Genomic DNA, 23,524 nt, shown 5'->3' with positions numbered 1-23,524 from the left:
AATACCGCTTTCCGGGGCAGATTGCCAAGCCGTTCAGTTTGGCAGAAGCCCTTCCCGAAGAGTCCGGCCAGCAATGTCCTGGGACCCAAGGGAGTCGAGTCAAGTGGAAATATAACATCTACAGACACCCCGCCGATAGTTGGAGGTTAAACGGCATGGTTCCGCCAGTCCAGCAGAGGACGCTCTGGCAAGAGTGGATGGATCAGAATCAGGCGGTGAAATATGGTTAATACCTGGCGAATGGAGGAGGGAAACGTGATGTAGTTGGGCCACGCACTCCTTTCGGTTCATTGCAGTCCCGGTATGTGAGGCATCTCGACCAAAGTTCAATCCCAGGAGGAAGACATCGCTCTACAGTTTGTACCGAGATTTGTGCTGCAGGTGTTGGCCATGACCGCCTGCGACTTAAAGTATGTCTACTCCATTCCAGATGAGAAAAAAGCAGATCAAAGTCTGAGGTGAAGAATAAATGCTATAACAAATAATGTATTACTGATAAAAATAGCCATCTTTGCAGAAATGGGAACCCTGCTATGAGGGTGTGGGCTGGTGCAGTCTAGCTCACTGGTGTATCGAGGGGCCTCAATCCTGCCTGCCCTAGATCCGCAGCAACTGCTACTTTCAGCAAGAGCTCCAACTGCACCAATTTGGTCTCGGTGTTGAGATATTCCTCCAGGATGGCTTGCAAGTCCATCCGTTCGTCAGTGCCCCCGATCACCGGCCGCGGGTGCTTGCTGCCAGCCCGAAAGTCGTGGTCCCAGTTGGGAATCTCGCGGTCTACTCCCCAATGCCACCAGGCCACGTGGCAAGTGGCGTTAAAGTCACTTTCATCAACAAACGTATCCATCCCCTCGTACGTAAAGAGGTCGAGCTTGACCCTCCTCATCTCGGGTAGGCTTCAGCTGCCGATACAGCTGGACTTGTTTGGTGTCAGGCCCAAGGATGTATCCGTACAGCTCGTTCAAGTCAGGGCGCTATCTCCGGAGGGTGGTAAAGGCACGTACAAGGGCGCGCTGACACTCGGCCTTCCAGTGATCTTCGGTCACCGAGCGTGGCTCGTCGGGGGTGGTCCGCCATTTCACTTCAGTCATGAATCCCCCCCGGTTCAGCTCGCTCACCAGGGTATAACAGTGTGCCTTCCAGGCATCCCCATCGTCCGACCCCTTTGTTGTCTCGAGGGGCTCGACGCCACCCTCAGTGGTATCGACAGTGATGGGAAGAAGTCTGAATCTACCCATGATGTTGGTCGAATAACTGTAGGACGTGTAAGTAATGTTGCTGGGTTTGTTTCTGGGACGTATTGTCGGGGGCGTGGTTCTTTGGATGGTGTTATTTGCTCCAGGTGGAGAACGGTATACATATTTATAGGCCAGCAGTCGCGAGGAGTTTGGTCCAACTACTCTGGAACTAGTTAATGCGTTCATTATAGCCTACAGCAACCATTGTTCTGGCGAAGAGCAAGAACTGGAGATTTTACTTACGTTGTGTTGTCATACCCTTGTCATCCGTCGCCGAGGGAGGTTGTTGAAAGAGAATGTTTATCAAATCTCCTCGTGAGGCTATGCTGGTACATTGTGAACAAAGATCCAAACAAGGACTTTGGGTTTGTTATCTCTGCCATGACCTGTTGCCCATTGCGATCAACTATACATATACCCCTGTTTGTAGCTGGTGAAAGCCAGGAGTAGCATCTCAACATATTGTTCCAAACCCAGCAACTACACGAAAGATGGCAAAGATTACAATTACTCAGGAGAGCGCTGTTCATCTCCTGCCAGAGCAATCTGCGCCAAATGCCCTGCCTGGTAGCTATCGTGTGGATCATGATGGCTGGTGTACGATTATGAGCAATGCGGAAGGTAACAAGGCAGGGTTTGGTTTTGATTATCGTGTTGATGGCGATAACGCAAGGTGCATGATGGCAGTCGATGACGGACCATGTGGCCGGACGTTCTCCTCTCTGGGTGATCTGAATATTCACCAACACGGACATCTGACTGCAATATTAGGCAACCCGAAAGCGGAAGGTAAACAGACAAGACCCCATGGGCTTCCTCTGAGCTATTGTGTGGATGATCATGGTTGGAGGTGCATGATCGAGGTCCATGACGGACCATGTGGCCGAGTATATACAGCCCTGAAGCATTTGGAACGGCACCATCGCCGACAACATGAATATGAGTGTTACTTCTGCCCCAACTGCCACAAAATGCTCTCTAGGCGGGACGCCGTTACGCGGCATCTGAAAGATGTCTGCCGCTCGACACCGCGTGACTTGATGAATGTCCAGATGCAAATAGACACGTAAAGCATGAGATTAGAGGAAATTGAGTTTATGGATATGGTATCATCTTTGCCGAGAGAGCTAACTACACGGCCAAGGCCCTCAAGCCGTCGAAAAGTGCTCCCTCAACGCGCTGAGCGAAGGAGTAAAGAAATACTCACCACCCCTTTGGTCCACCCAGGGGCTAATGCCCAGATTCAATTTCACCGTCTTGTCGGGGTTTTCTCCATCATACAGACTGATGTGGCCCTCGGGATGATCCTTGCGAAGCCTCTGGTTGACAAAGGGGTCCATGCCCGGCCCATCGGGGAAGGTCTTGGTCTTGTACTCGGGGAAGGAGGCGTTACTCGCCCAGCCTGGCTCGTGTCAGCATTGCGTAGTTCTTCTATCTTAGCCCTAATATCAACCAACGTACGAGTCATAAGGAAATTGAATCCATCCCGGATCAGGCTCTGATAGCAGGTAAAGTAAATGCCCCGGTGCTCGATGGTCTTCCGCAGCCGCTTCTCCTCTTCAGTCAGTTCCGGACCAAATGTAATGCCTCGTCGAAGAATGACGCTGGCATCCTCTTCTTGTCCCTCGGCCTCTTCTTCATCGCTGTCGGGCTCGGGCAGTGCGGTCTCGTCCCCGTCTTCTTCGGTCCCCACGTCGCGTTTCTTATCGGATCGAGGGCGCATCTTGCGGATGTGCGCTGCGAATGGACAGCTCTTGATGCTCTTCTTGGGTCGGAAGTCGAACGTGTTGTTGAAGGCCAACTCGGGCTTATCCTCGTCGTAAGCGTGCGCCACGGGAGCGCCTATGCTTGATCAGTCTGCGTTTGTAAAGAGAGAAGAAATCGAGATTCGCCGGATTCGTACCACTCTTCCAGCGACCCATCAAGTGAGCTCCCAGCTTGGCCGGACCATTGGGCCCCGCATAGTTGGTGCCCGGGATCTGAGAAGCCTTCTCCTCAAGGAACTTCTCAAACTCGGGGACCTTCTGGTCCAACTGCCGGAAAACCAGAAAACTGCCCTCCTTGGCCCAGGCCGGGCCTCGCTTCTTGTTGGGATCCCCCTCAAACCCAAGGAAGATGTACCCCGGAGGACAGGCATGAGGCTCGCCCGGGGCAGGGGCCGGATCCAGCCCTCGGATCTTGGGCTGCGAGATGTGGTCTTCGTAGCCAAAGCTGCAACGAGGAGGTACGTTAGTCTATGATGGTCATGTAATTGAGGTTTCCCTAGAACACACGTACTGTTCCTTGCCCCGGTTTGCCCCCGGTCGGGTTTGACCATCGCGTCGAAAGGCGATCTTCATACTGTTCTCGTTTGCATCGCCCACGTAGAAGGCATCCTCGACGTCCACGATCTTCCGGCGGAGAGCCTTGGCACTGTGCGCCGCCACGATGAAGACACCATCGACACGCCAGTCCCACCGTTGCAGAGGGTCTTCCTTGGCCAGATTAGCCTCCGGGGCCCGAAAGTCCGGATGCAGCGCAGGGGGGCTATCGGCGCCCTCGTAGACCAAATCATCGAACATGCCCTTTTCGAAAAGACCCTCATTTATTCGGTCCCGGCAATACTCGTCGGGGTCTTCCTGTTGGACTTTGGCAAACTCGACCTCCACCTCGGGCCTTTCGACCTACAACACGTAAAGCCGGGCGTTAGAGTCCGGAAGGAAAGAACAGAGAGCAAAGGGGGGGTTCGAGGCCATTACCAACCTTCAGCAGACCCAGATGGGTGAAGGCCACATTCACCGCGGTGAAGGGCACCCGATAGGGCTCGGGGACATCACGTCGGGCTTGCGCGGAAGCCTCTTCGAACTCTCCCACTCCACGGAGGTGATCCGCGCATTGCGTGCCGGTGGTGATTTCATTGTTGTCCAGCAGGGTCCGCAGGTGTTTGCGGAACTTGCCCTTGTCGGTGATTTTGAAAAACAAGTAGGATTCAAAGTGCTTGGGCAGCCGGGGCCAGATGCTCCCCTGAATGTTGTCAGTGTTGACCTTCTCTGGGGCACGCATCTTGATGATGGTTTGTCTCTGAGTAGTTGGGAAGAGGAGCAGACCCGCCCAGAAGAACCTTTTTATGTCTGCCGCTCTAGCTGGCAAGAGACCACAGCTCTTGACTCTTGGTTACGTCGATCGCAGCTGAGCTGATTGTGCACATCCGGTGGCTCTGATGGTGACCTCTCACGACCCCTCCATTGGCAATGCAGTCATCGTCATACCCCTCAGCTGAAAAAAAAGATGCGCCATGATCAAGTGAACGGTGATTTGTGGATGACGGGGTGGTCTGCAGAGTCAGGACCCCCACGGACGAAACTGATCTATCGAAGTGGTGGATGTCGATCCCTCCACTTTGCTGTGGTGACGAACTGTCGATCGCGTCGCTTGGATGCCGACTGCGTCATTCGTTGAGAGGAGCTGAACTGTGGGGCGGGGTTGAGGGTGAGATCGTCTGCTGCTGCATGCGATGATGCTGGTTGGGAACTGTGTCAGCTCTATGGATGGTTCTTGCCTTGCCTACTACCCCCAATTCACTGCCAACCAGGTACTACAACATACTACATACCAATACTACTAGCTACTTACTGTACGTACATGTATACATCCATATAGTACATCCTCAACCATGGGCCAGCCAGATGGACCGATCCGCCCGCTCGGGCAGGCTTGGCAAGACCCACTTCCTCAGCCAAGGCAGATCCAGGCAAGTTTGCCGAATGCCTGCAACTACACCTTCCGGGGCATTTCTCAGCACAGCTGGACACCATCTCGATCCGGCTATCGACTTGGCGCTCACGACTGGAAATCTCATCTCCAACCAGCGTCACATCACAGTCGATCTCTGCCTCGACTGCCTCGACTGCCTCGAAATGGTCTCGGTGGCGAGCTGAATCCCCACTGGCACCACTGGAGCCACTGACAAGAACAGCCACTGACCGCATTCCCGCCATTCTGGATGAACCTAGAAGTGGTTATCGGCCAAGTATATATTTATAACATGGTCTTCTCCTCTGCGGCATCTTCCTGTCCACCACATCATTCATTCCATCTTTTTGAGTCACCATGAAGTTCCGGTTGGCGGCGGGCCTCCTGCTGGGGGCAGTCGCAGTCGATGCCTTCATGCCCCCTGAGTATGCCTATGAGTCCTCCGAGGCGGACGAGATTGAAATTGCCAAGCAGTCCACGGGAATCGTCAAGTATCAATCGCCGCCGGCGGACTCATACCTCATCCCCAAGTCCAATTCCGATGATGCCTCCCAGAACTGGGAGGTGAAGTGTTCCAGCCAGAACAAGGCCCACAATTGCGAGTATGCCATCGACGACCGCACGGACCGCTATTGGAGCAGCAGTCCTGACGAGCAAGAGCCCTCCTGGATCCGCATTGACCTGCGGAAGGAGCATTATGTCTCGGGCGTGACCATGCTGCCTCGCCTGGAAGCCGAAGAGGGCCAGATTGGCGAACACCGCATCCTGCTGTCGCCCGATGGAAACAACTGGACCGAGGTCGCCTACGGCACCTGGGGGTCTAACAAAAGCCCCAAGATGTCCGCCTTTATCCCGACCCCCGCTCGCTTTGTCAAACTGGTGGCAGAGACCGAGTCCCACCCCCGCAGTCAGACGAGAAACGGACAGGTCTCCATCTCCAACATGGCCGTCTACGCCTATGTCGAGGGCACTTTCCCCGAGGCCGACCCCAGCACGGGTGGTGTCTGGGGCCCCACGCTGGATCTTCCCATCGTCCCCGTCTCGTCCGCCGTCGAGCAGCATGGGAATATCATCATGTGGTCTGCCTGGGCCGACGATCAGTTCTTCGCCTCCCCCGGGGGCAAGACGCTGACCACCACCATGAACCGCAGCGGCATCATCACGCAGAGTGAAGTCTTCGAGACCAAGCACGATATGTTCTGCCCCGGCACCTCCATGGACCTCGATGGCAACATCGTGGTCAGCGGAGGCGCCGACTCGGGTCGCACCAGCGTGTACAATGGCACCGCCTGGAACAAGGGCCCCGCCATGCAGACCCCCCGTGGCTACCAGTCGTCCACCACCCTGTCCGACGGTCGCATCTTCGTCATCGGAGGATCCTGGAGTGGCGGTGACAAGGTCGAGAAGAACGGCGAGGTCTACTACCCCGGACCCAACGCGCACTGGGAGACGCGCAGCAACGCCAAGGTCGAGCCCATGATGACCGATGATCGTCTGGGAGCCTGGCGTGCCGACAACCACGGCTGGCTGTTTGGCTGGAAGAAGGCCAGCGTTTTCCAAGCGGGGCCCAGCAAGATGATGCACTGGTACAACGTGGACGACACGGATCGCAAGGGCCGCGTCCGGGGCTCGTGGGAAGAGGCCGGTGAGCGTGGCCAGGACCACGACTCCATGTCGGGCAGCGCCGTCATGTACGATGCGACGCGAGGAAAGATCCTGACCTTCGGCGGTCAACGTCACTATGACGGCTCCAACGGCTCCAAGAACGCCCACCTCATCACCCTGGGCGATGCCTACGAGGACCCGGAGGTGGTGGTCGCGGGCAAGGGTCCCAAGGGAGACGGCGAAGGGGGAATGCACTACAAGCGTGTCTTCCACACCTCGGTGGTCTTGCCCGATGGCACTGTCTTTATTGCCGGAGGGCAGAGCTGGGGCAAGCCCTTCCACGAGGGCGACATCAACTTCACCCCGGAGCTCTACGACCCTGCCACCGACACCTTCCACGAGCTCACTCGCAACAACATCAAGCGCGTCTATCACAGTATCTCCATGCTGCTGCCCGACGCGACGGTTCTGAACGGCGGCGGTGGGCTGTGTGGTAACTGCACGGCCAACCACTACGACGCCGAGATCTACTCGCCTCCCTATCTGTTCGACGAGAACGGCAACCCAGCTCGTCGGCCTCAGATCACCAGCATCTCCGACGGACACCGCGTCACCGTCGGCGAACAGATCCGATTCAAGACCGACGACTTTATCGAGACGGCCTCCTTGGTTCGTGTCGGAACCACCACCCACACGGTCAACACCGACCAGCGTCGCGTTCCTCTCGACACCCTAAAGCGCGTGGGTCATCTGCAATACAGCGCTCGTCTTCCCGAGGATCCTGGTGTTGTCCTGCCGGGATGGTACATGCTGTTCGCCATGGATGCCAAGGGCACTCCCAGCGTGGCCAAGATGGTCAAGGTTGAGCTGCCCTCGCCTCCCGAGTACGTGTCCAACTTGGAGGATTCGGAGGCGGAGGAAACGCACGTCAGCCACAGTCATGTGGGAGTAACAGCGGACTGCGACGAGGATGACGAGGTGATGGGCGTCATCGCCATCATGTTTGCTTCGGCTAGCAAGTTCTGGAAGAACTGGAGGGGTGCGCTCGTCTCGCAGGCTTAGCTAGCAAATTTTCATGGTTTCTTCAGTTAGTAAGGTTGTGTTGTGCAATGAATGCTTCATATCGTTCTATCTTAGCATTTGATGTAAATTCTTATGCGGGCGTTTCTAACGGGCCACCGTGGGAAGGACGGAAATGAGGGTCATCTGGACGCCATATACGGAGGCATCAGTGATAGACTCGCAATAGCGACATATGCTCCAGCCGATGGTGCATTCGGAGAGTGTGCTCACTGAAGAACCGCCGCCTACAAATGACTCCACCAGTTTCAAACATGCAAATCCACACTCCAGTAGTCTCCTGATGATAGCAATAGTCGTGACAATGCGCCAGACCGTGGTGGGCGGCTTCGAGGGGATCACTGGGATGACTGCCGATTTTCCACCCCGAGCCACAAGCCGGACATCCGAAGGCGAGGTCCTGCTCTGCCATCAACCGACCAATGCAGTGAGTGTGCCAGGTGCGTTGACAGCTCCGTCGCCAGCACTGCCAGAATCGCACCCGCGGATTGGGGTGGTGGTGAGCCCGACATAGTCCGCAGGTGACCAAGGGGTAGGCTTCATCCTCCAGCGACACCATCACAACCGGCTTCTCCCGCTCTCTGCGTTGTTCAGGAGAAAGAGAAGTCAGATGACGAAGCCTAGGATGAACAGTGAAAGACATCTTTGTGGAAGTGAGGGAGATGGGACAACAATGCCTTTTTTTGTCTTGGAACAAAGCAGTGAATTTATATCTTTCACGCGGCCAGAGATTTGCGGGCTACAAACAAAGAGGGAGGCCATTGTTCGACCACCCCGCGTCTGGCAGAGCCCTGGCATAGACTGGAGGACTCCCCTTGTCTTTCTGTCAGGAAAGCAGGTTGTGTGGCGGGTGAATCCATCGATTGGCGGACGATTCTTAGTCTATCCTGGTTCTTTGACGGCTCTTTCAGGACGTTTCTTTCAGACCCTGTTTGTAAAAGCTTTCAACGGATCAAACACAAGGCAATACTAAGAGCTTTGTATAGTCAATGACAGAGGTCCCAGAGGTTCCATAGATGGGTATATAATCCTGTCGAAAACCCCGTCTGAATCAACTGTCTTCACACTTTAAGCTCCCAACTCATCCACACAACAGCGCCCTCAACCAGAGAACCAACGCCTTCCATGACACCACCACCACCACCATGTCCTCCCATCCTAGCTTTAATATCCACTGGTCTCGTCACTCCGGGGGGCCGGGACCTAATCTCGATCACACCGAGTGGGGCGTGGCTGATTACGCTGGAATCAGGGGAGGAAAATCGCGAATCGTTTGGGTCTTTCTCAACCATCGGGCAGTTGGCAACAACTGGATGCGCATCGGCAGGAAGCTTGCTAGCGATGCGATGAAGATGAAGCGGGAGAAAGCAATTCCCCGCCGGTATTACGCTGGTACCTATGGGGCGATCGTCGAGTGTAAAGGCCGGGAGACTCAATTCTACATCGACACCCCGGCTGAGTCCGAGGCAGACGATAAGTCTAAGTCTACTTTGACCCACTGGATCCGTGAGTTTGACGATTATCCTCAACACGACGGCCCGGAGAAAGCGTATCAGGACACCTTCATTCGCAAGATGTACTCGGATAAGCCCGACAATCTTTCGGAGTCCGAGTGGCTGGAAAAAGAGTTGGAACACAAACTCTGGGTGAGAGCCATCGAGCTCTGGGACAAGCCCTTTCCCCCTGACCTGTTCATGGTAATGTACAAGGAGAAGTGTGGGATTGCCAGCCTTACTTGAAGGTCTGGTACTGTACATCTTAGTTACAATATCACTACCCCACCACCCTTATCTCAATAAAAATTTACCTCTCATCTATGATCTGATCCTTGTAAACAGCGTTGTAAATTTCCAGCTTAATTTGTCCATCTCATACCTTTCAGCACTGGTGAGACTTAGTATAGCCTGTGATTTGCTAGTTTGGGCGTACAACCCTATCTGAGGATAAGCCATACGGGGTGCGCAATTTCGATCCAACGCAATGCGGGGTGGTCGAATACACCCTGGGCCGGATTCAGCGTCCGCTTAAACTCACAGGCGTGTGGGCAATACTGGGAGATGATCGGCCAGAAGATCACCTCTGCTGCTTGGCAAAAGAAGCGCGAACGAGCCACCATCAACGCAAATCGGACTGACCGGCCGAGGTCATCGGTGGAGGCTACTTATCTGGGGCCTTACGGAGCGATGGTCCGGTGTGATAACCAGGTCGGCTTCTATTTCGAGGCCCCGGGCGACTTGGCCCTAACTCCTTTCCCTTTGCAAGGCACTGATGGCTCGGTCTTTCACGGGTATCCCGGTTGTGGCCCTTACGAGCATAAAACGGCCTTTCTCCGGAAGATGTATGCCCCCGATGCCACCGATAATTGTGCGCGTTGTGCGGCCGTGTCGGACTTGGACCTTGAATCACGGTTCATGATACAACTCGTCGCATTTGATGACCTGGTAAGGTGCAAGCCCTTTGATAGTAACTGGGTGGTGGCATACAAGGACCAGGATGGAACAATCCGCCTGAACTCAAAACACCATCCCTGAAAACCTAGTAGCCTTGACTTGCGGTTGATTAGTCCTTTGATCTAATAGCATTCAAATTTCTGATCTTTGTTCTACGCCGTCATCCTCCTACGATGACTGTAGCCGTTCTTCCTCTTTCTGGTGTTTCCCTTCTAATATATTGTTCTATTCGGGTATTTTCAATTCGTCCCTATGGAGAACGAGGACGCGCTCCAAAATTCCATCCTCCTCTAATAAGACGTAAAACAATTCTTTCACTTGCCTCCTGAGCTGACCCATAACAAAGAATGAAAGCTTCAAGGTCTCTTATCTCTCTGATCCGAAGTGGTGCACCCTGGCGCTTGGCTATAAATACTACTCCCATCCCTGGGTTAGGCCATCATCTGCTTCAGAGGAACAAGTCCTTCCCTTCATGAAACTTCGAGAGCTAGACTTTGATCTCAGATCCACAGAAAAAGATTCGACACTTCCAGACATTCGTAGAGATGCCTCAAGTAAGTGATACACAACTTGGAGTAGCCAGCGTAGGGCTGGAGACGGATCGGATGGTACTCATATTTCTCAAACCTGAGACCTGTGGCGAGGACTGGGAGGCAGTCGCCCAGGAGCTGACCCGTGCAGCGTGGAAAAAGAAGCGTGAGAAGCCATTGGCGCCCCCTGAGCCGTACGGTGCGAAGGTATTCTGGGGAAATCATAAAGTCGGGTTCTACTACGAAACCCCGTTGGATGATCATTCCGAAGAAGATGTCCCTGGCGGCTCAGGCGCTTTTACCCTAACTCCCTTCGTCCTTCCCAATAGCCACGTCTACTATGACCCGAGCGACCCTGATGACTTGTTTCATGAGAAACTGTTTCTCGGCATATTGATGGCGGACCAGGCTGACGATCAAATTGTGGATGATGCGCAGGAGAGCTTGTGGTCCCAATTGCTGATGCTCGAGGAGTGGCTCCAAGAGGACTGCGAGAGCTCTCCCAACTCTGTCCTGGTGTTCGAGGCCTAGCTAGACTCAGGGCATACTTGGGCCGTCTCAGCACTCAATATAGAGATTTTTTAAACAATTCACTTATCTATCTAATTGTCGATCCGAACTCAGACATTCCAATTTCCCTTGTATTCTTTTTTCTTAGCGACATACTCCAGATCTCTTCCGCCTTCAGGACGGAGCTCCTCCCCAATTCTGTCCCGATTGCTCCGTCGCTCTTCCGCCTCTTTTTTTTTACCTATGCTGTCCCTCATATCTTTGGTGGCGGATAAGACTGTCCCCTGGACACCCTGCCTCCCAGAGACTCGCCGAAGAACCCTGTCAGTCTTTATTCCAATTTCCTTCAAACAATCCAAGCTGTTGCTCTAGAGCATCCAACAGTCGGATTCTGAAGTCTCGGTCACTGAAAACTCGGAGAGCCTCTCTCAAGTCTGCACTTGCACTCCAGGTGCCCAGCTCTCACGCTGCCTGACGAAATAGAAGCCCAACCGACGGACTATCCATGGAGAGATTACACGATGCAAGCTCACGGACTTTATTGTACCATTTCACACGCTCGCATGCCCAGAGACAACCCAAGGCAACAAATTCATGCAGGCTTAGGGCGCTGTGACATATCTGTTGGTCGGCCAAGAGCTTGTTCTCGGAGTGATTGGACGGTTTCAATGCATATTGAAGATTGCAATAGACATCTTCCCTCAAGCGCAAAGTGCATAGACGCTTCACAGCAGACGCCTCTGTTTGGCCGGTGATTCAGATACCCGAAGTTTTGTCTAACAGCTTGAACCGAAGCGCGTTTGGAAGTGCTACTTTATCGAAGCTCACAGGGAAGCTTTTCCCGTTGTAGTGGGTGCGTAGGATTGACTTTCCAGTAAAGCCCATAATCAGGCGTTAACCTGAGTCTGTGATAAAGGGTTGTGTTTGGCTGTATCGGAGAATATCTTCCTCCACAGCTACCCCTGTTTCAACCCGGATCTACCAAGGTCTTGTGTCATTTTCCACGTTATGTCACGCCATGCGCTGAACCAACGAGGGCAGTCTATCTCGAAGACCACAGTTTTGACAGGTGTTTCATTCTCGGGGAGCAGCCATTCATGGATGTTGATAGTCATACCAGCGGCTTGCTTTTCCAGTGATCATCTCTTACATCTGTTACTGTGTCTTCAATAACCATCGTAGGTCCAATAAGAATCACACCCGAGTCTCCCCGCTTCTTTAAGCAGATTGCTGTGTTTCGCCGACTTTTTCGACCATTCGTGCTTTTTTTTTTTCGACCTGACGTCGAGCATGCTCTTCAATCCCTGGCCGCAGCTGCTGGTGCTTTTGAGAAGCATCATAGTAGCGCGCCCCAAAGCATTGAGGCGACAGATCCGCGATACCTCAGGCATTGAAGATGACTTTGTTCTGCGTTCGATCATGGAATCCTATCCAGCCGCAATTTTGAGTGCGAATAGAGAGAGCAACGGCGCCTAGTTCTCACATTAGCCAACCTCCTGCGAGCCATATTTTGTCTCGGGTTCTGAACCCTCTTGGATCCAAATGACTACCCAACTAGGGGTGCGGAAGAGGGCTCCGCCTCCGTAGGGTGTCAGAACAGATGCCAATCAAGATGATATCTTGACGGAACGAAGTATACGTGATGAGGAATGACTGGTTCGGTGGGAAATCGAAACATGACTCCAAAGTGGCTATTCCAGGCTGATGCAATATCGGGGAAGTGAATGAATACTGCCGCCCGTCCCCGCTTCCGGCTCCAGCCCGTGGCGGCCTCAGGTTTCCGTCTATTCTCGCCTTAGGCTTCACTTCTTGGGCTGCCTGAGGTGTCACTTCTTTCCCCTACCCTCGAAAACCACACCAAATCCTCCATCTCTTCTTCCAGCCCCAACCCAAGCTTGATAGCTTTACCGTTTTCCAAAACGAATTCAGCAGGAATCAAAATCTCATATCCATCGAGATAGTCTTCTAGACGCGCGATGTACTTCGACTGCTCCCCGACATGATCGAAGGTCAGTACAAACCCAAAGGAACGATCGGTCGCATCGACAAACAGCTGATCATTCTTAGCCTCCACCGTCAATTCATGATACCCCAAATTCTTATATCGGCCTACGTAGGCGCTCACAGGTAAATGCTGAGGCTGAGGCTCGCGCACATCCGGGCACAGCTTGTGGCACAGCTCCGTCTCGCTCGGGTTATCATCTTTTTCCCAGCTGGTCCACTCGATGCTATTCCAATTAGGGCGCTCTGCATGGGGCACGTGGAGAACCTGGTCAATCATCTCTCTCGCTATAATGGCGACCACCGGGATTGCCGTGTCTGAGTTTCCCAAGATTACGGCTCCGAATTGATACTCAGGCAGGAAAAAGTGAGTACTGCCAAAGCCGGCGACTGCCCCGTCGTGACAGACCACCGCGTGTCCCCGGTAATGGTAGATCTCCCACCCCGCCGCGTAGAGAGTGAAGGACGTTTGTGGCGCGAGCTCCTCCTCGCCTGGGTTCTGAATTGAGCGTGGTTTGAGAAGTCCCTTGTAGAGGCTCTCCGTCACCGGGCCTTCGCGATGCATCATGGCTTTAACCCAGCGGATATAGTCGTTCACGCTGGTAATGATGGAGCCTGCTCCTTGAGCTTCGGGGCAATCTGGCGTCTGAAACCCACGGTAAGCACGCTGCTCTTCCTTCCAGCTATAGCCCGTGGCGATACGGTCGCCCAGTCCTCGATCGCGCGCTCGTTGCGGCTGGAGATTGGTGGAAGTCATGCCCAGCGGTCGGAAGAAGCGGTCCTCCAGGAAATCGGCGAAGGATACTCCGGTCCTCTCTTCGACCAAATGCGTCGCCACGGTATACATCATGTTGCAATACATGTACTTGGATCGGATGGGGACAGTGAGAGGCAGATGTCGTAAATTTCGGGTCACGGATCGCGCCGTATCTGGGGCACTCGCCCGCGGACTCAGGTAGGAGAAATCGTGCCTACGAGTGTCAGTCCACTATAGGGCCTGCGCGTCAGTATTGAGTCGATTATGCTCACGAAGCCATGCCTGTCCGATGACTCAAGATATCATCTACAGTTACCGCTGCGGTGTATTCTGGAACCTCTAGGACAAAATCGTCGGGCAACAAAGCCGACATGGGAGCGTCGTATTGCACCTCCGGGTATCGCTCATCATCCTCGACCAACACGGCCACGGAGGCCGCGGTCAGCGATTTGGAAGCAGAGGCAATATCGAACAAGGTGTCTGGTGTGCACGGCTGTGGGGGGTGGAAGGAGGCACTCCCGTATCCTGCTGAAGCGGTGCGGCCGTGGTGAACAATAGCCAGGGCAAGGCCTGGCACATGACGTTCGTCCAGGAGTCTCTTCACACGGTCGCTGAACTCGTTGGACTGAAAATGATCAATGATCTCCATCGAAACAGTCTTGACAGTTGCTCTGGCAATGCCTAAGCACTCGACTTGGATTTATACTGCCAAATACAATGGGTGGTGTGGTAGTATACGAAGGTTGCTTTGGAAAAGAGGGGTAAACTGCCGGCCTTGCAGGTGCTTGTGCCACCCTGCAGCAGCCACAGAAAGCCTCGATTTTACCCAAGCGCCTCCTGATGCTTTGTCACTGCACTTTCTAACTATTACTCATGCTCGGGAACTAGCCGTGCGTTGGAAAACAACTGAGAGCTTCAATACGTGGCAAAAGCTTTATGTTTGTAGATGGGTGGGGAGTACTGTCCGCCCCTGAGGCTGTGTCTCCAGCCTCGCTGATCATTGGCTGCTCCGTCTATTCCTGTTTGGGCCCGTGCGGCTGCGTGCCTGAAGACCCCTCAGGACCCTTCTCCCGGAGAATCAGGATCAGGATCAGCCCTGTAGGCTTACATTGTACTGTGTGAAATGTCACTTATAATTGGAGTCTCTTTGTTCTAGCTAGACAATGCATTCTATATTCACAAACAACTTCTGTTTTGCAGTGCCTGATGGCTGTAAGCGGTGTGGCAGCCCAGGTGCAGACCGTGTATCAACAGGCCGGGGTATATATCAGAATCATGCTCTTCCGCATCAAACACTACTGACAGTCCACTAAAAAGTATTTTGATCTTGGCCTTTGTCTACTCCAAACACTTAATCTCATCCATCTAGAATAGTACTTGGTTCAAAAAATGGTTCTTCATAAACATCATTGACTGTCTAACCAACTGCCCGAGCATCTCCGCGCTCGCATAATGTGCGTCGTTGAGCACTCACTCCACCCCCGGACATGCCAAACACCTCTTGCTAGTTCCACCTTACCATTGGCCGCTGCCACCAGAGTAAAAGCCCCCTCGAGACTTGTTACAGCAATCGAAAATAGCTAAGATGCATCTCTGGCGTATCGAGACAAAGAGCTAGTGGTCTGGTCTGCAGCCAAGCAATGTACCGGAACACTCTAGGAAAAGGTACCCCTGCAATCCCTGGGCATGACAAACAAGACGAGACACCATTGGGTGTGAAGCTTCGAACTGCTGGGCGCATCTCTCGTATCTAGCCTACTTCCTCTTGTTCATGCGCCCTGGCCGCAGGGACAACATTCCTCAGCTCCACGCTCGAATTCCTGTCACGGGCAACCACATACCGGATGGCTCTAGCTGTGGAGATCCTCCTGACAGACCCCGGTCTTCAACCATCTGCAGACCTCTATAAAGGTATCAATGTGTTCGCCTGCTCGTTTCTCTTCCACCGTTAGTCAGACCCGCTTGGCCGCTCCCCTACCCTCGTCAGCCCTAGTGAAGCCACCCGGCAGAACACCAGAGAATGGCATCCAAGCCCACCAACCTTCCCCAGCTTCTCTGCTTAGCACTGCCTCTATTCGGCCTGCTCACCCAGGCAGCCCCTAATAAACTGGCCTCTTCTCCCAACATCCAGCTGGAACCCCGCGGGGGCTCGCCCGACAAAGACGGGATTCAAAACTACCCGCCCAGCTGCCAAAATCCCTGCGACGGGGTGACCCCCAACGCGTCGGACCCCGTCTCTGGAACCTACTACTGCTCGTACTGCATCTGCAACAACCGCTTGTTGGGTCCCGCCAACTTCGAGCCCGCCAGCAACTTCACCGATTTCTTCATCGACTGGAAACCCCTGGACAGCCAATGCCCGCGGGACTGGCTCTGCACCTGGTCCAACTTCACCGCGGGGCCGTACCTCAACACGCAGTACTACTACCCCCAGAACGACGGGTTCAAAGGGTGCCCCGAGAACGTGACGCTGGAGGTGGGCACGCGAGTCGATCGTTTCGGGTCCCCACGCGGCGGGTACCTGGCTACACCCGAGACCTCCTTCGCGCAACGATCGATCCCGCCCAGCAATTTGAACATTTTCAACGATAGTACGCTGTACAACTACTGGCAGTATGAGGTGCGACGACCCTTCTGGGCCTTTTATGGCGAGGTGCTGCCGTGGTTTGGTCAGCCCGGTGGTGGGGAGCAGTGGTATGTTCCCGCGGGACTAGGACCGCTGATCGACAATGGAACCCTGGTACTGGTGGCGGCCAAGACTTATAAGGACGATGGGTCAGATGAGGAGTACAGGGCTGCCGCATGGATGCAGGCTGAAGGCGCGGTTAGGATGAGCGAGAACGAGATGTACCATTAGACTGAGGTGATTGGGCGCTTCGTCTAGGAGACTGAATGTGACTGAGTGGGATTCGCGGGGACTGGCCTTCGAAGGGGATGTTTGGACAATCATCATATTGGATGTCATTATGAGGTCTAGCAGGCTAGCGAAAGCGCAAGGAGTATTTGGGAAACTCTACCCTTACCATTCTAAATCCAATTGCCGTCCACACGGACCACAGACGCCCGGATGCTGACGGACGGCTGCTGCGAGGCATTCGTAGGCCGCCGAGCTCGTACCTTCGTGACTGAGAAACTCCTCCCTAGCCCAGGGAGGTTCTTCGTCTCTTCTGAGGGCATGCTAGTTGTCTCCTCCAGACGAAGCACCACCTCCACCGCCTTGTCATCCTCGATCACCTTGGGATGACGATTGGCGAAGTAGCGGGCGTACTTGAACAGCGACCAGTAGCAACTGGCCACATTGATCAGAAACAAGACAATCTTGTAGGGCATGTAGTAGACAAGTAAGCAAGTCCAGCTCACAGACTCCTTCTTCTTGCGCAGGTGAATGAGGTTGAAGAGGACAACATTGAGGAAGTATAAGCCGTTGGTGGCTCCCAGCATAATCCCGCAGAAGGCCGGCCGCACCGCGAAGGAGATGGGCAACATAAAGGGCGCCACAAGATAGAGGAGCGTTTCGTACACCTTTTTGATTATCCATTAGCTGACAGTCTTGCGTGGCTCGGGCAAGGCACAATCGCTGCTTACCTCCTGAAAGACGAACAATTTGGCCCCCAGCTCCCACCAGCCTAGGTTCCAATTACACAGAATATACTTCATGTTGAAGTACATCCCGTTGACGAAGAAGAAGTTCCAACGCATGAAGCGTTGTTTGAAGATGGTCATCTCGCCAAACCCTCCGCGAGAGCCACCACTGCTGAAGAACACCGCCGATGGAGTTTCGGTTTCGACAAACACCGCCGAGCACATGGTGATGCGCCCGCCCAGCCGACGGCAGCTATCCCCAAAGAACCAGTCCTCCGACACTGAGAAGCCGGGATGATCATGGAACGTCTGTTTGAGGAAGTCCGTGCGCCACAAGGAGATGGCGCCGTGTGGGAAAGTAGCACTGCCCAGAACACCCGCGAAGGCGCGCTGCAGACCCGAGATCTTGTACTCCAAGTCCTGTGCCTGCTGGCAAAAGGTCCCTCGCGATGATCCAGGCCCGACACTCTTGATAGTATACCCGATACACTGTACCCGTCCCTTCAACTGGTCACTTACTACTGGGAAATTGGCCGGCAGAGCGCAATCGTCGTCGATCAGCAACACGTTGGGAAAGTGCTTGGCCGCATAGCAGCCCACAAACTGGGCGATAATCTTGCTTCCGACCGGACACCACAGATGATTCACTCCGTACGGACGACAAACCTCCTCAGTGTTGTCCAGTGGCTCCGGAGCGTTTCCGTTGGCAATCACGAAAATGTTCTGGGGTGGAAAGATGCGCAGGGCTGCTTCCAATGTAGGTCCAATGATGTTTGCCGACTTGTAACAGGGAATAAGTAGGGCTGTGTCCTGGGCTGTCTTCGGGTTGTGTTCTAGATCGGCTCCTTCCAGCTTCTCTGGTGCTGCAGGAGGATCATTTTCGAAAGAAACGAGCAAGGGTCCGAAGGCATAGCTGGCCAGACAGAGAGAGCGTTAGTGTTTTGCCACAAATCCACCACTGACTCAACCAGAATACGTACAAGAACGCAACCCCTATCGTAATCGCCCAACCGCCCTGAATCACAAATTCGAAGCGCACCACATAATAAAGCCACCAGACCGCACCCTTCCAGAGTGGAATGCCAATGAGGACAAAGTAGATGAATGCTATCAGGACTAGGTAGACAGCATATTCGAACAACACCTGAGCCCAGTATTTCCGTTGCAATGCGACCCGCCGCTCTTTGGCTTTCTGGTAGATATCATAGATGCTATGTCGCGCTGCCTGTCGGGTTGTATGGGGTCGGCTCCCAGCTTCGATGCGAGAGATCCGGTAGCTCTGTGGACGCGGTGGAAGAGGCCATGCGCCATCTCGGGTTCCGGGGACCGAATTGTAAGATCCCAAACCTTCCCTTGGTTGAATATCATGTGAGAATTGAACACGTTCATCGGCAATCTGCCCATCGACCTGAACTGGATGTGCTGGTGAACGTGCCCACTCAGCACGAGCATCGAAATCCAGACGCGGGGAGAAGCATGGTGATTGAACTTCAGTAATGCTGCTCAGCTCGGAACCACTCAGCGGCTCGCTCAGACGCCGAACGTTGGCGATTGTTCTGGTTTTTGAGGGTTGGTGTCCGCTGACAGTCGCTGAGCGGCGCAGACGTCCAAATTCTCTCTCCAATGCGGCTGTCTGAATTGCCTGCTGAACAGGGCCCTGCTCTGGTAGATCGCAGTGCGAGCTGTTCCACAGATGATTCGATGGCGTTGTTATAGCCAGTAAATGGGCAGGAATAACCACGTCCTCAACCACAGACATGCGACTACTTGAAGGAGGCATTGGTCCAACGTTTCTGAATGACAACTGCCTTTCTCGAGCCGGGGGAGAGGGCTCGCCAGGCTGTATAAATTGCACACATCATGAAAACGCGTGCCTCGCTTTCTGCGGCACAATCCAGACCGTGGACAATCAGGGCCCGGTTCCTGAACAAGGCGTCATCATTCTGGGCCTCAAGCCTGCTCGTCGGTTCTGATAAAGTATTTAGCTCAGCTGATTCGGCATTTTCTCAGGCGCAAAAGTGGACGGGGCGCGCAATTCCTGTAGGGCCGGACAGCAGTCGTCATCTCACAACTACAAGATCTGGTAGCGTAGATGAAGAGTGGGAACCAATACAGAAATGGAACTAGTCTAATCTCAGCTGTAAAGCTAGCATGCGAACATGATTGCCTGGGCCTGACTCGCTTGCTATACTTTGTACATGTGGGGTATTGGTGTGAGTACCATCCATCTCGGCTTTCCGGGGGTCGGGTGCTTCAGATTTGGTATCATTGGCATGAACCGGGTGATGAACCACTTTCGTCCTCGTGGTCTCACCACCGCAGCCAACGAAGACGGGCTGCGTTCTGTCGCGTATGTGCCAGGTCGGAACAGAGTGAAGCGTAAGTCGAGGTAGGAAGTATAAGGGGAGAAGATGAAGGATGGCCCAAAGCGGAAAGAAGAAAATAAGCGGGAACCACGGATGGCATTACGTAACCCACGGCTATTTTCAGGAACCTTTTGAGGCCTCGTCATCATGGATCAACTTTCCATAACTGCTAGGCTCCTATCGGATTGCTCCATCCCAGGCTGGCTTCCTGGTTGGAATGTCATTTCCAATCAGTGGGTTTGGTGGATTTGAGGAAGAGTCAAGGCGTTGGAACAGTGACGGGTGGCTGTTACAGCTGCCTGTCAAAATCCAGGAACCTTCCATCCACAACATTCATATGCTTTTTACACTCCAGCGTGCCATTCGTTCTCAACTGCTCATTCCCGGTTGCAAATGAGTTCTGAAAGTATATGATTCTTCCAAAGCATGACATCGTGCCCTCAAAAAATAACATATGCAGACTGTGGTGCTATTTGCAGTCCACCAAATCGGGCTTGTAGGGCAAGGGTTCGTCACCCGCGTATCCACAGTGGATACACGTACTTACGAAGCGTTCCCAGGAAGCAAATTTGGTATGGAAAATCCGCTTCTTGTCGCTTCGAGCAGTGGTTCTCATCGCATACGTACATAAACTCATGGGAATTGTGATAAAACACCATTTGCCCTCCCGTTCCTGGTTCATCCCAGTCTGCCTCGCCCTTCCGAACGCCCCGTTGTTTGTCCACCGGTCCTTACGTATAGGTAACTCCATAACGATCGTGCAAGTGATATTCATTGAGGGGGTATATCTAAATGCCCATCTTCCTTGATGTCCTCGGATGAAAGCAATCCGCCTGTGCATCCGGTGGCGTTGCCAAGACTGCAAACGTTTACTCTTTCGGGTAATGTTAGGAGACAGGGCTGTCCAACAGATGTCTAATCTCCCAGTTTTACCCTTGATCTACACGGTTCGTTTTGTATCGTGTCTCCTTTATGCTAAATCCGCCCATTGGTATTTAAGACGTTTGTCATTGATCATCGCATATTGATGTCTGCAGAATGCCATAATGGTTGCTAGGTAGCACCGACTCTGAAGATACAGAAACTGTGATTTTGAACATGCACTGTTCACTGAAACTTAAGCAAATTGGTCGTTAAGAATGCTTCATTTCTCTTCCGCAATACACATCACTACCTCCTCGGATCTGCCCTCCATGTTGGGTGGTGGCACTGACATTGGCCTCGTGTGAGTGACAGATTCTGCCTAGAATTCCCGCCTGTCCAAGCGTCATCATACTACTCAGATATATAGCCTGCCTCGAGATTGGGGTTGAGCTACTGAGGTCGGATCAGAGCAGCTCAAATTGTCTCTGGATCAGAGACCACTTTAACAATCCCTCCATCCCTCATCGAACTCATATATCTCCTGCCCGTCAATCGTCGCAATGTTAGACAAATATACCTTGCGTGCTCGAGCAAACCAGTCCGTGACGATGATGCAACCGATGACGGCATATATCACGCAGATGTAATTCATATCTGCTTAGAGTCAGCCATCCTGTCGTCAACAAACAGATACAGCAGTCGCACTTACTTCCAGTTGTAGCAGGCATTTGCGCAGGAAATGAGTAGAAGACCCAGGTAAAGAGAATCCATCCCAGACAAACCCAGTTGGCTAAGAGGCCCAGCCTCCCAAGCCAGAACGGGCCATGCGGAATGTTGTTACGGCCACGAAGCAGAAGCCCGATAACCGGCAACACATAGGACAGGTACGGGAGGACGATGCATCCCGTCACCATTGAGTTGAAAGCCGTCTGCGAGGCGAGGTAGATGCAACCGATGGCACCCACAATGATCGTGTTGAGGGTGTGCGCTGCCAAAGGAGTCTCGACGCGGGAAGCAATCTGGGACCACACTCGTGAAAACGGGACGCCGTGGTCGCGGGAAAAGGACCAGCAGAGCCGTGCAGCCCAGGTATGGCAGGATATCATGTTACCCATACCGGTGGCAATAGTCAATGCTTCCAGAACGATGGCACCGACGTCGTTGCGCAGGGCTTGCTGAAAGAGCTCCAGGCTGGGGAAAGAGGCTGCCAGGAACGCGGCGAGGTCCTGGACGCTAAACATCATCGCGAGAACGAAGGCGAAGGAGGTCACCTGTCCAGGATTAGCGAGTGGTACCAGTGGTAGCGAGCGAGTGAACAATGAGACAGACAAATCCGATGGCAATTACTCCCATGATTGCAATAGGCACCATCTTCTTCGGCCGCTGAATCTCCTCCGCCAGGTGGACAGCTGCATCGAGGCCGCTGAAACCCCAGTTTGCATTGATCAACCCCACGATAAAAGCAATGCCGTCATTTTTCCAGCCGGTCGCATTGGAGAAAGAAGCGAAGACAAAGCTTGGGGAGGTATGAGTTGCAGCACGTGCGGGAACCGCAATGAGAATGACGACGAAGGCACCGAGGCTGGTCCAAAGACACGCATTGCCGACGAAGGACAGGGTCCGTCCGTAGATATTACAGAAGAAACAGAAGAGGTTGACGACCTGGTATGCTACCAGCGTGTGCCAAGGTTTTATCTCCCTACGTGTGTCAGACACTTTGTCCAGGCTTTTGTAGGAGAAAGGAAATACAGTGCTGGATGGGAGAGGGCGTAAGACCCTACACAGGCCGATGCAACACCCGATGCAACACTGGCAGAACTGGTGTAATACAGGCTGCTAGTCAGTATATTGTTCAAGCACAGAGGGTAGATCATAAACCCAGAGCACAACTAACGCGAAGATTGACCCCGACCAGGCCAGCCAGCCGGTGATGTAGGAGGCAAGTCGAGCGTATTTGCGAGGAATCAGCTCTCTGGCCCAGAACGACTGCCCAGCAGCGTTTGGCATGGCACTGACCAGTTCCGAAAGAGTTGCCGCCACGGCAGTGGAGACCAGGGCCAGCAGAATGCTCCCATAGACGAGTAAGGCTGACCCTCCGGAGTTGATGCCAGTCACCAGAGAGGCAGACACCCCCCACCACGAATTCGTTAGAGAATATGCTACGCCCAGCACAGACAGCACCGAGTATTTCCGCTCCATCGGCTGTGAGTATCCCATCTCCTCAAGGCGCTGCGTGTCTGCATCCCTCACCGGCTTTCCCTCTCCCACTCGTGGCTTGGGGGCATGGGGATCACTTGGGGCTACATCGCCCGGTTTCTTGACCTGAACCATTTGGAGTGAGGAGAGATCTGGCAGATATGATGCTCCTGCGTTTGGAGAAGAGCAGAAGGGGAAGTTGGGGGCTATGTCGCTCCAAGATATAGCGTCCACCGGCCAGCTGCCCGCCTACCCGGGCCATTCTGCGCGTGACCCTATTGAAGACAGCCCTTTGAGGCTAATAGAATGAGCAGCTCCAATCCGGCCAGTCCATTGCACTAATGTCGATCGACATTGGGTATGGTCACAGCCAAAGATATACAATCATTTCCTACTGCCATTCCCTTCCCCGCTCTTCCCCGCATTCTCCGCATTTCGGTGCAGCTCAATGGAGACATTGAGGTCTCCACAATTGCTTTGTTTGGTGAGCGATGAAGCTTCGGCGTAATTGACAAATGACAGGTTTCTCTGGCTTGCATCGGGGGTTTGCCAGCTATCAAACATAAACGCTTCGGCACTCTTCTGCCATAACAGCACCACTCAACCCACCAAC

The 23,524-nt window shown here is 53.5% G+C and overlaps 7 protein-coding genes across 7 annotated transcripts; 3 read left to right on the top strand and 4 right to left on the bottom strand.

Moving 5' to 3' along the window:
* Positions 1 to 2,386: 2,386 nt before the first annotated feature.
* Positions 2,387 to 4,280, bottom strand: ASPACDRAFT_42087 (uncharacterized protein; the record flags this gene model as incomplete). The annotated part of the gene is made up of 5 exons (XM_020201044.1): positions 2,387 to 2,640; positions 2,700 to 3,080; positions 3,142 to 3,449; positions 3,516 to 3,901; positions 3,981 to 4,280. The coding sequence occupies 5 exons, from the start codon at positions 4,278 to 4,280 to the stop codon at positions 2,387 to 2,389; spliced, it is 1,629 nt and encodes a 542-aa protein (XP_020058162.1).
* Positions 4,281 to 5,327: 1,047 nt separating this feature from the next.
* ASPACDRAFT_25565 (putative galactose oxidase) lies at positions 5,328 to 7,637 on the top strand (the record flags this gene model as incomplete). The annotated part of the gene is made up of 1 exon (XM_020199343.1): positions 5,328 to 7,637. One exon carries the CDS (start codon positions 5,328 to 5,330, stop codon positions 7,635 to 7,637), a length of 2,310 nt encoding a protein of 769 aa, XP_020058161.1.
* Positions 7,638 to 8,800: 1,163 nt separating this feature from the next.
* Positions 8,801 to 11,166, top strand: ASPACDRAFT_42084 (uncharacterized protein; the record flags this gene model as incomplete). Its single annotated transcript, XM_020201043.1, has 3 exons — positions 8,801 to 9,352; positions 9,692 to 10,096; positions 10,738 to 11,166. The coding sequence occupies 3 exons, from the start codon at positions 8,801 to 8,803 to the stop codon at positions 11,164 to 11,166; spliced, it is 1,386 nt and encodes a 461-aa protein (XP_020058160.1).
* Positions 11,167 to 12,940: 1,774 nt separating this feature from the next.
* Positions 12,941 to 15,392, bottom strand: ASPACDRAFT_51535 (uncharacterized protein; the record flags this gene model as incomplete). The annotated part of the gene is made up of 3 exons (XM_020202496.1): positions 12,941 to 14,117; positions 14,176 to 14,528; positions 15,378 to 15,392. The coding sequence occupies 3 exons, from the start codon at positions 15,390 to 15,392 to the stop codon at positions 12,941 to 12,943; spliced, it is 1,545 nt and encodes a 514-aa protein (XP_020058159.1).
* A 531-nt stretch (positions 15,393 to 15,923) lies between these two features.
* On the top strand, positions 15,924 to 16,788 carry ASPACDRAFT_1855150 (TNT domain-containing protein; the record flags this gene model as incomplete). Its single annotated transcript, XM_020197427.1, has 1 exon — positions 15,924 to 16,788. The coding sequence occupies one exon, from the start codon at positions 15,924 to 15,926 to the stop codon at positions 16,758 to 16,760; it is 837 nt and encodes a 278-aa protein (XP_020058158.1). The 3' UTR covers positions 16,761 to 16,788.
* Positions 16,789 to 16,930: 142 nt separating this feature from the next.
* On the bottom strand, positions 16,931 to 19,265 carry ASPACDRAFT_1867523 (uncharacterized protein; the record flags this gene model as incomplete). The annotated part of the gene is made up of 4 exons (XM_020197901.1): positions 16,931 to 17,425; positions 17,489 to 18,398; positions 18,466 to 18,898; positions 18,950 to 19,265. The coding sequence occupies 4 exons, from the start codon at positions 19,263 to 19,265 to the stop codon at positions 16,931 to 16,933; spliced, it is 2,154 nt and encodes a 717-aa protein (XP_020058157.1).
* Positions 19,266 to 20,874: 1,609 nt separating this feature from the next.
* Positions 20,875 to 23,349, bottom strand: ASPACDRAFT_1899009 (uncharacterized protein). Its single transcript, XM_020198745.1, has 5 exons — positions 22,610 to 23,349; positions 22,465 to 22,533; positions 22,045 to 22,414; positions 21,425 to 21,986; positions 20,875 to 21,369 (listed from the first exon to the last, which is right to left on the bottom strand). Exons 1-5 carry the CDS (start codon positions 23,044 to 23,046, stop codon positions 21,218 to 21,220), a joined length of 1,590 nt encoding a protein of 529 aa, XP_020058156.1. The 5' UTR covers positions 23,047 to 23,349; the 3' UTR covers positions 20,875 to 21,217.
* Between the last annotated feature and the right edge of the window lie 175 nt (positions 23,350 to 23,524).

Source organism: Aspergillus aculeatus (assembly GCF_001890905.1).
Source record: "Aspergillus aculeatus ATCC 16872 unplaced genomic scaffold ASPACscaffold_5, whole genome shotgun sequence".
NCBI classification, from domain to species: Eukaryota; Fungi; Ascomycota; class Eurotiomycetes; order Eurotiales; family Aspergillaceae; genus Aspergillus; species Aspergillus aculeatus.
This window is presented reverse-complemented; position numbering and strand designations above follow the sequence as displayed.

Bases quoted from the DNA above. Each gene is read 5' to 3' on its own strand.
- ASPACDRAFT_1899009 (XM_020198745.1), bottom strand. From the start codon at position 23,046: ATGGTTCAGGTCAAGAAACCGGGCGATGTAGCCCCAAGTGATCCCCAT. The intron at 22,415-22,464 runs GTATTTCCTTTC...TGACACACGTAG, and splicing joins GCCCTCTCCCATCCAGCACT to GGAGATAAAACCTTGGCACA. The intron at 21,987-22,044 runs GTCTGTCTCATT...AATCCTGGACAG, and splicing joins GAGTAATTGCCATCGGATTT to GTGACCTCCTTCGCCTTCGT.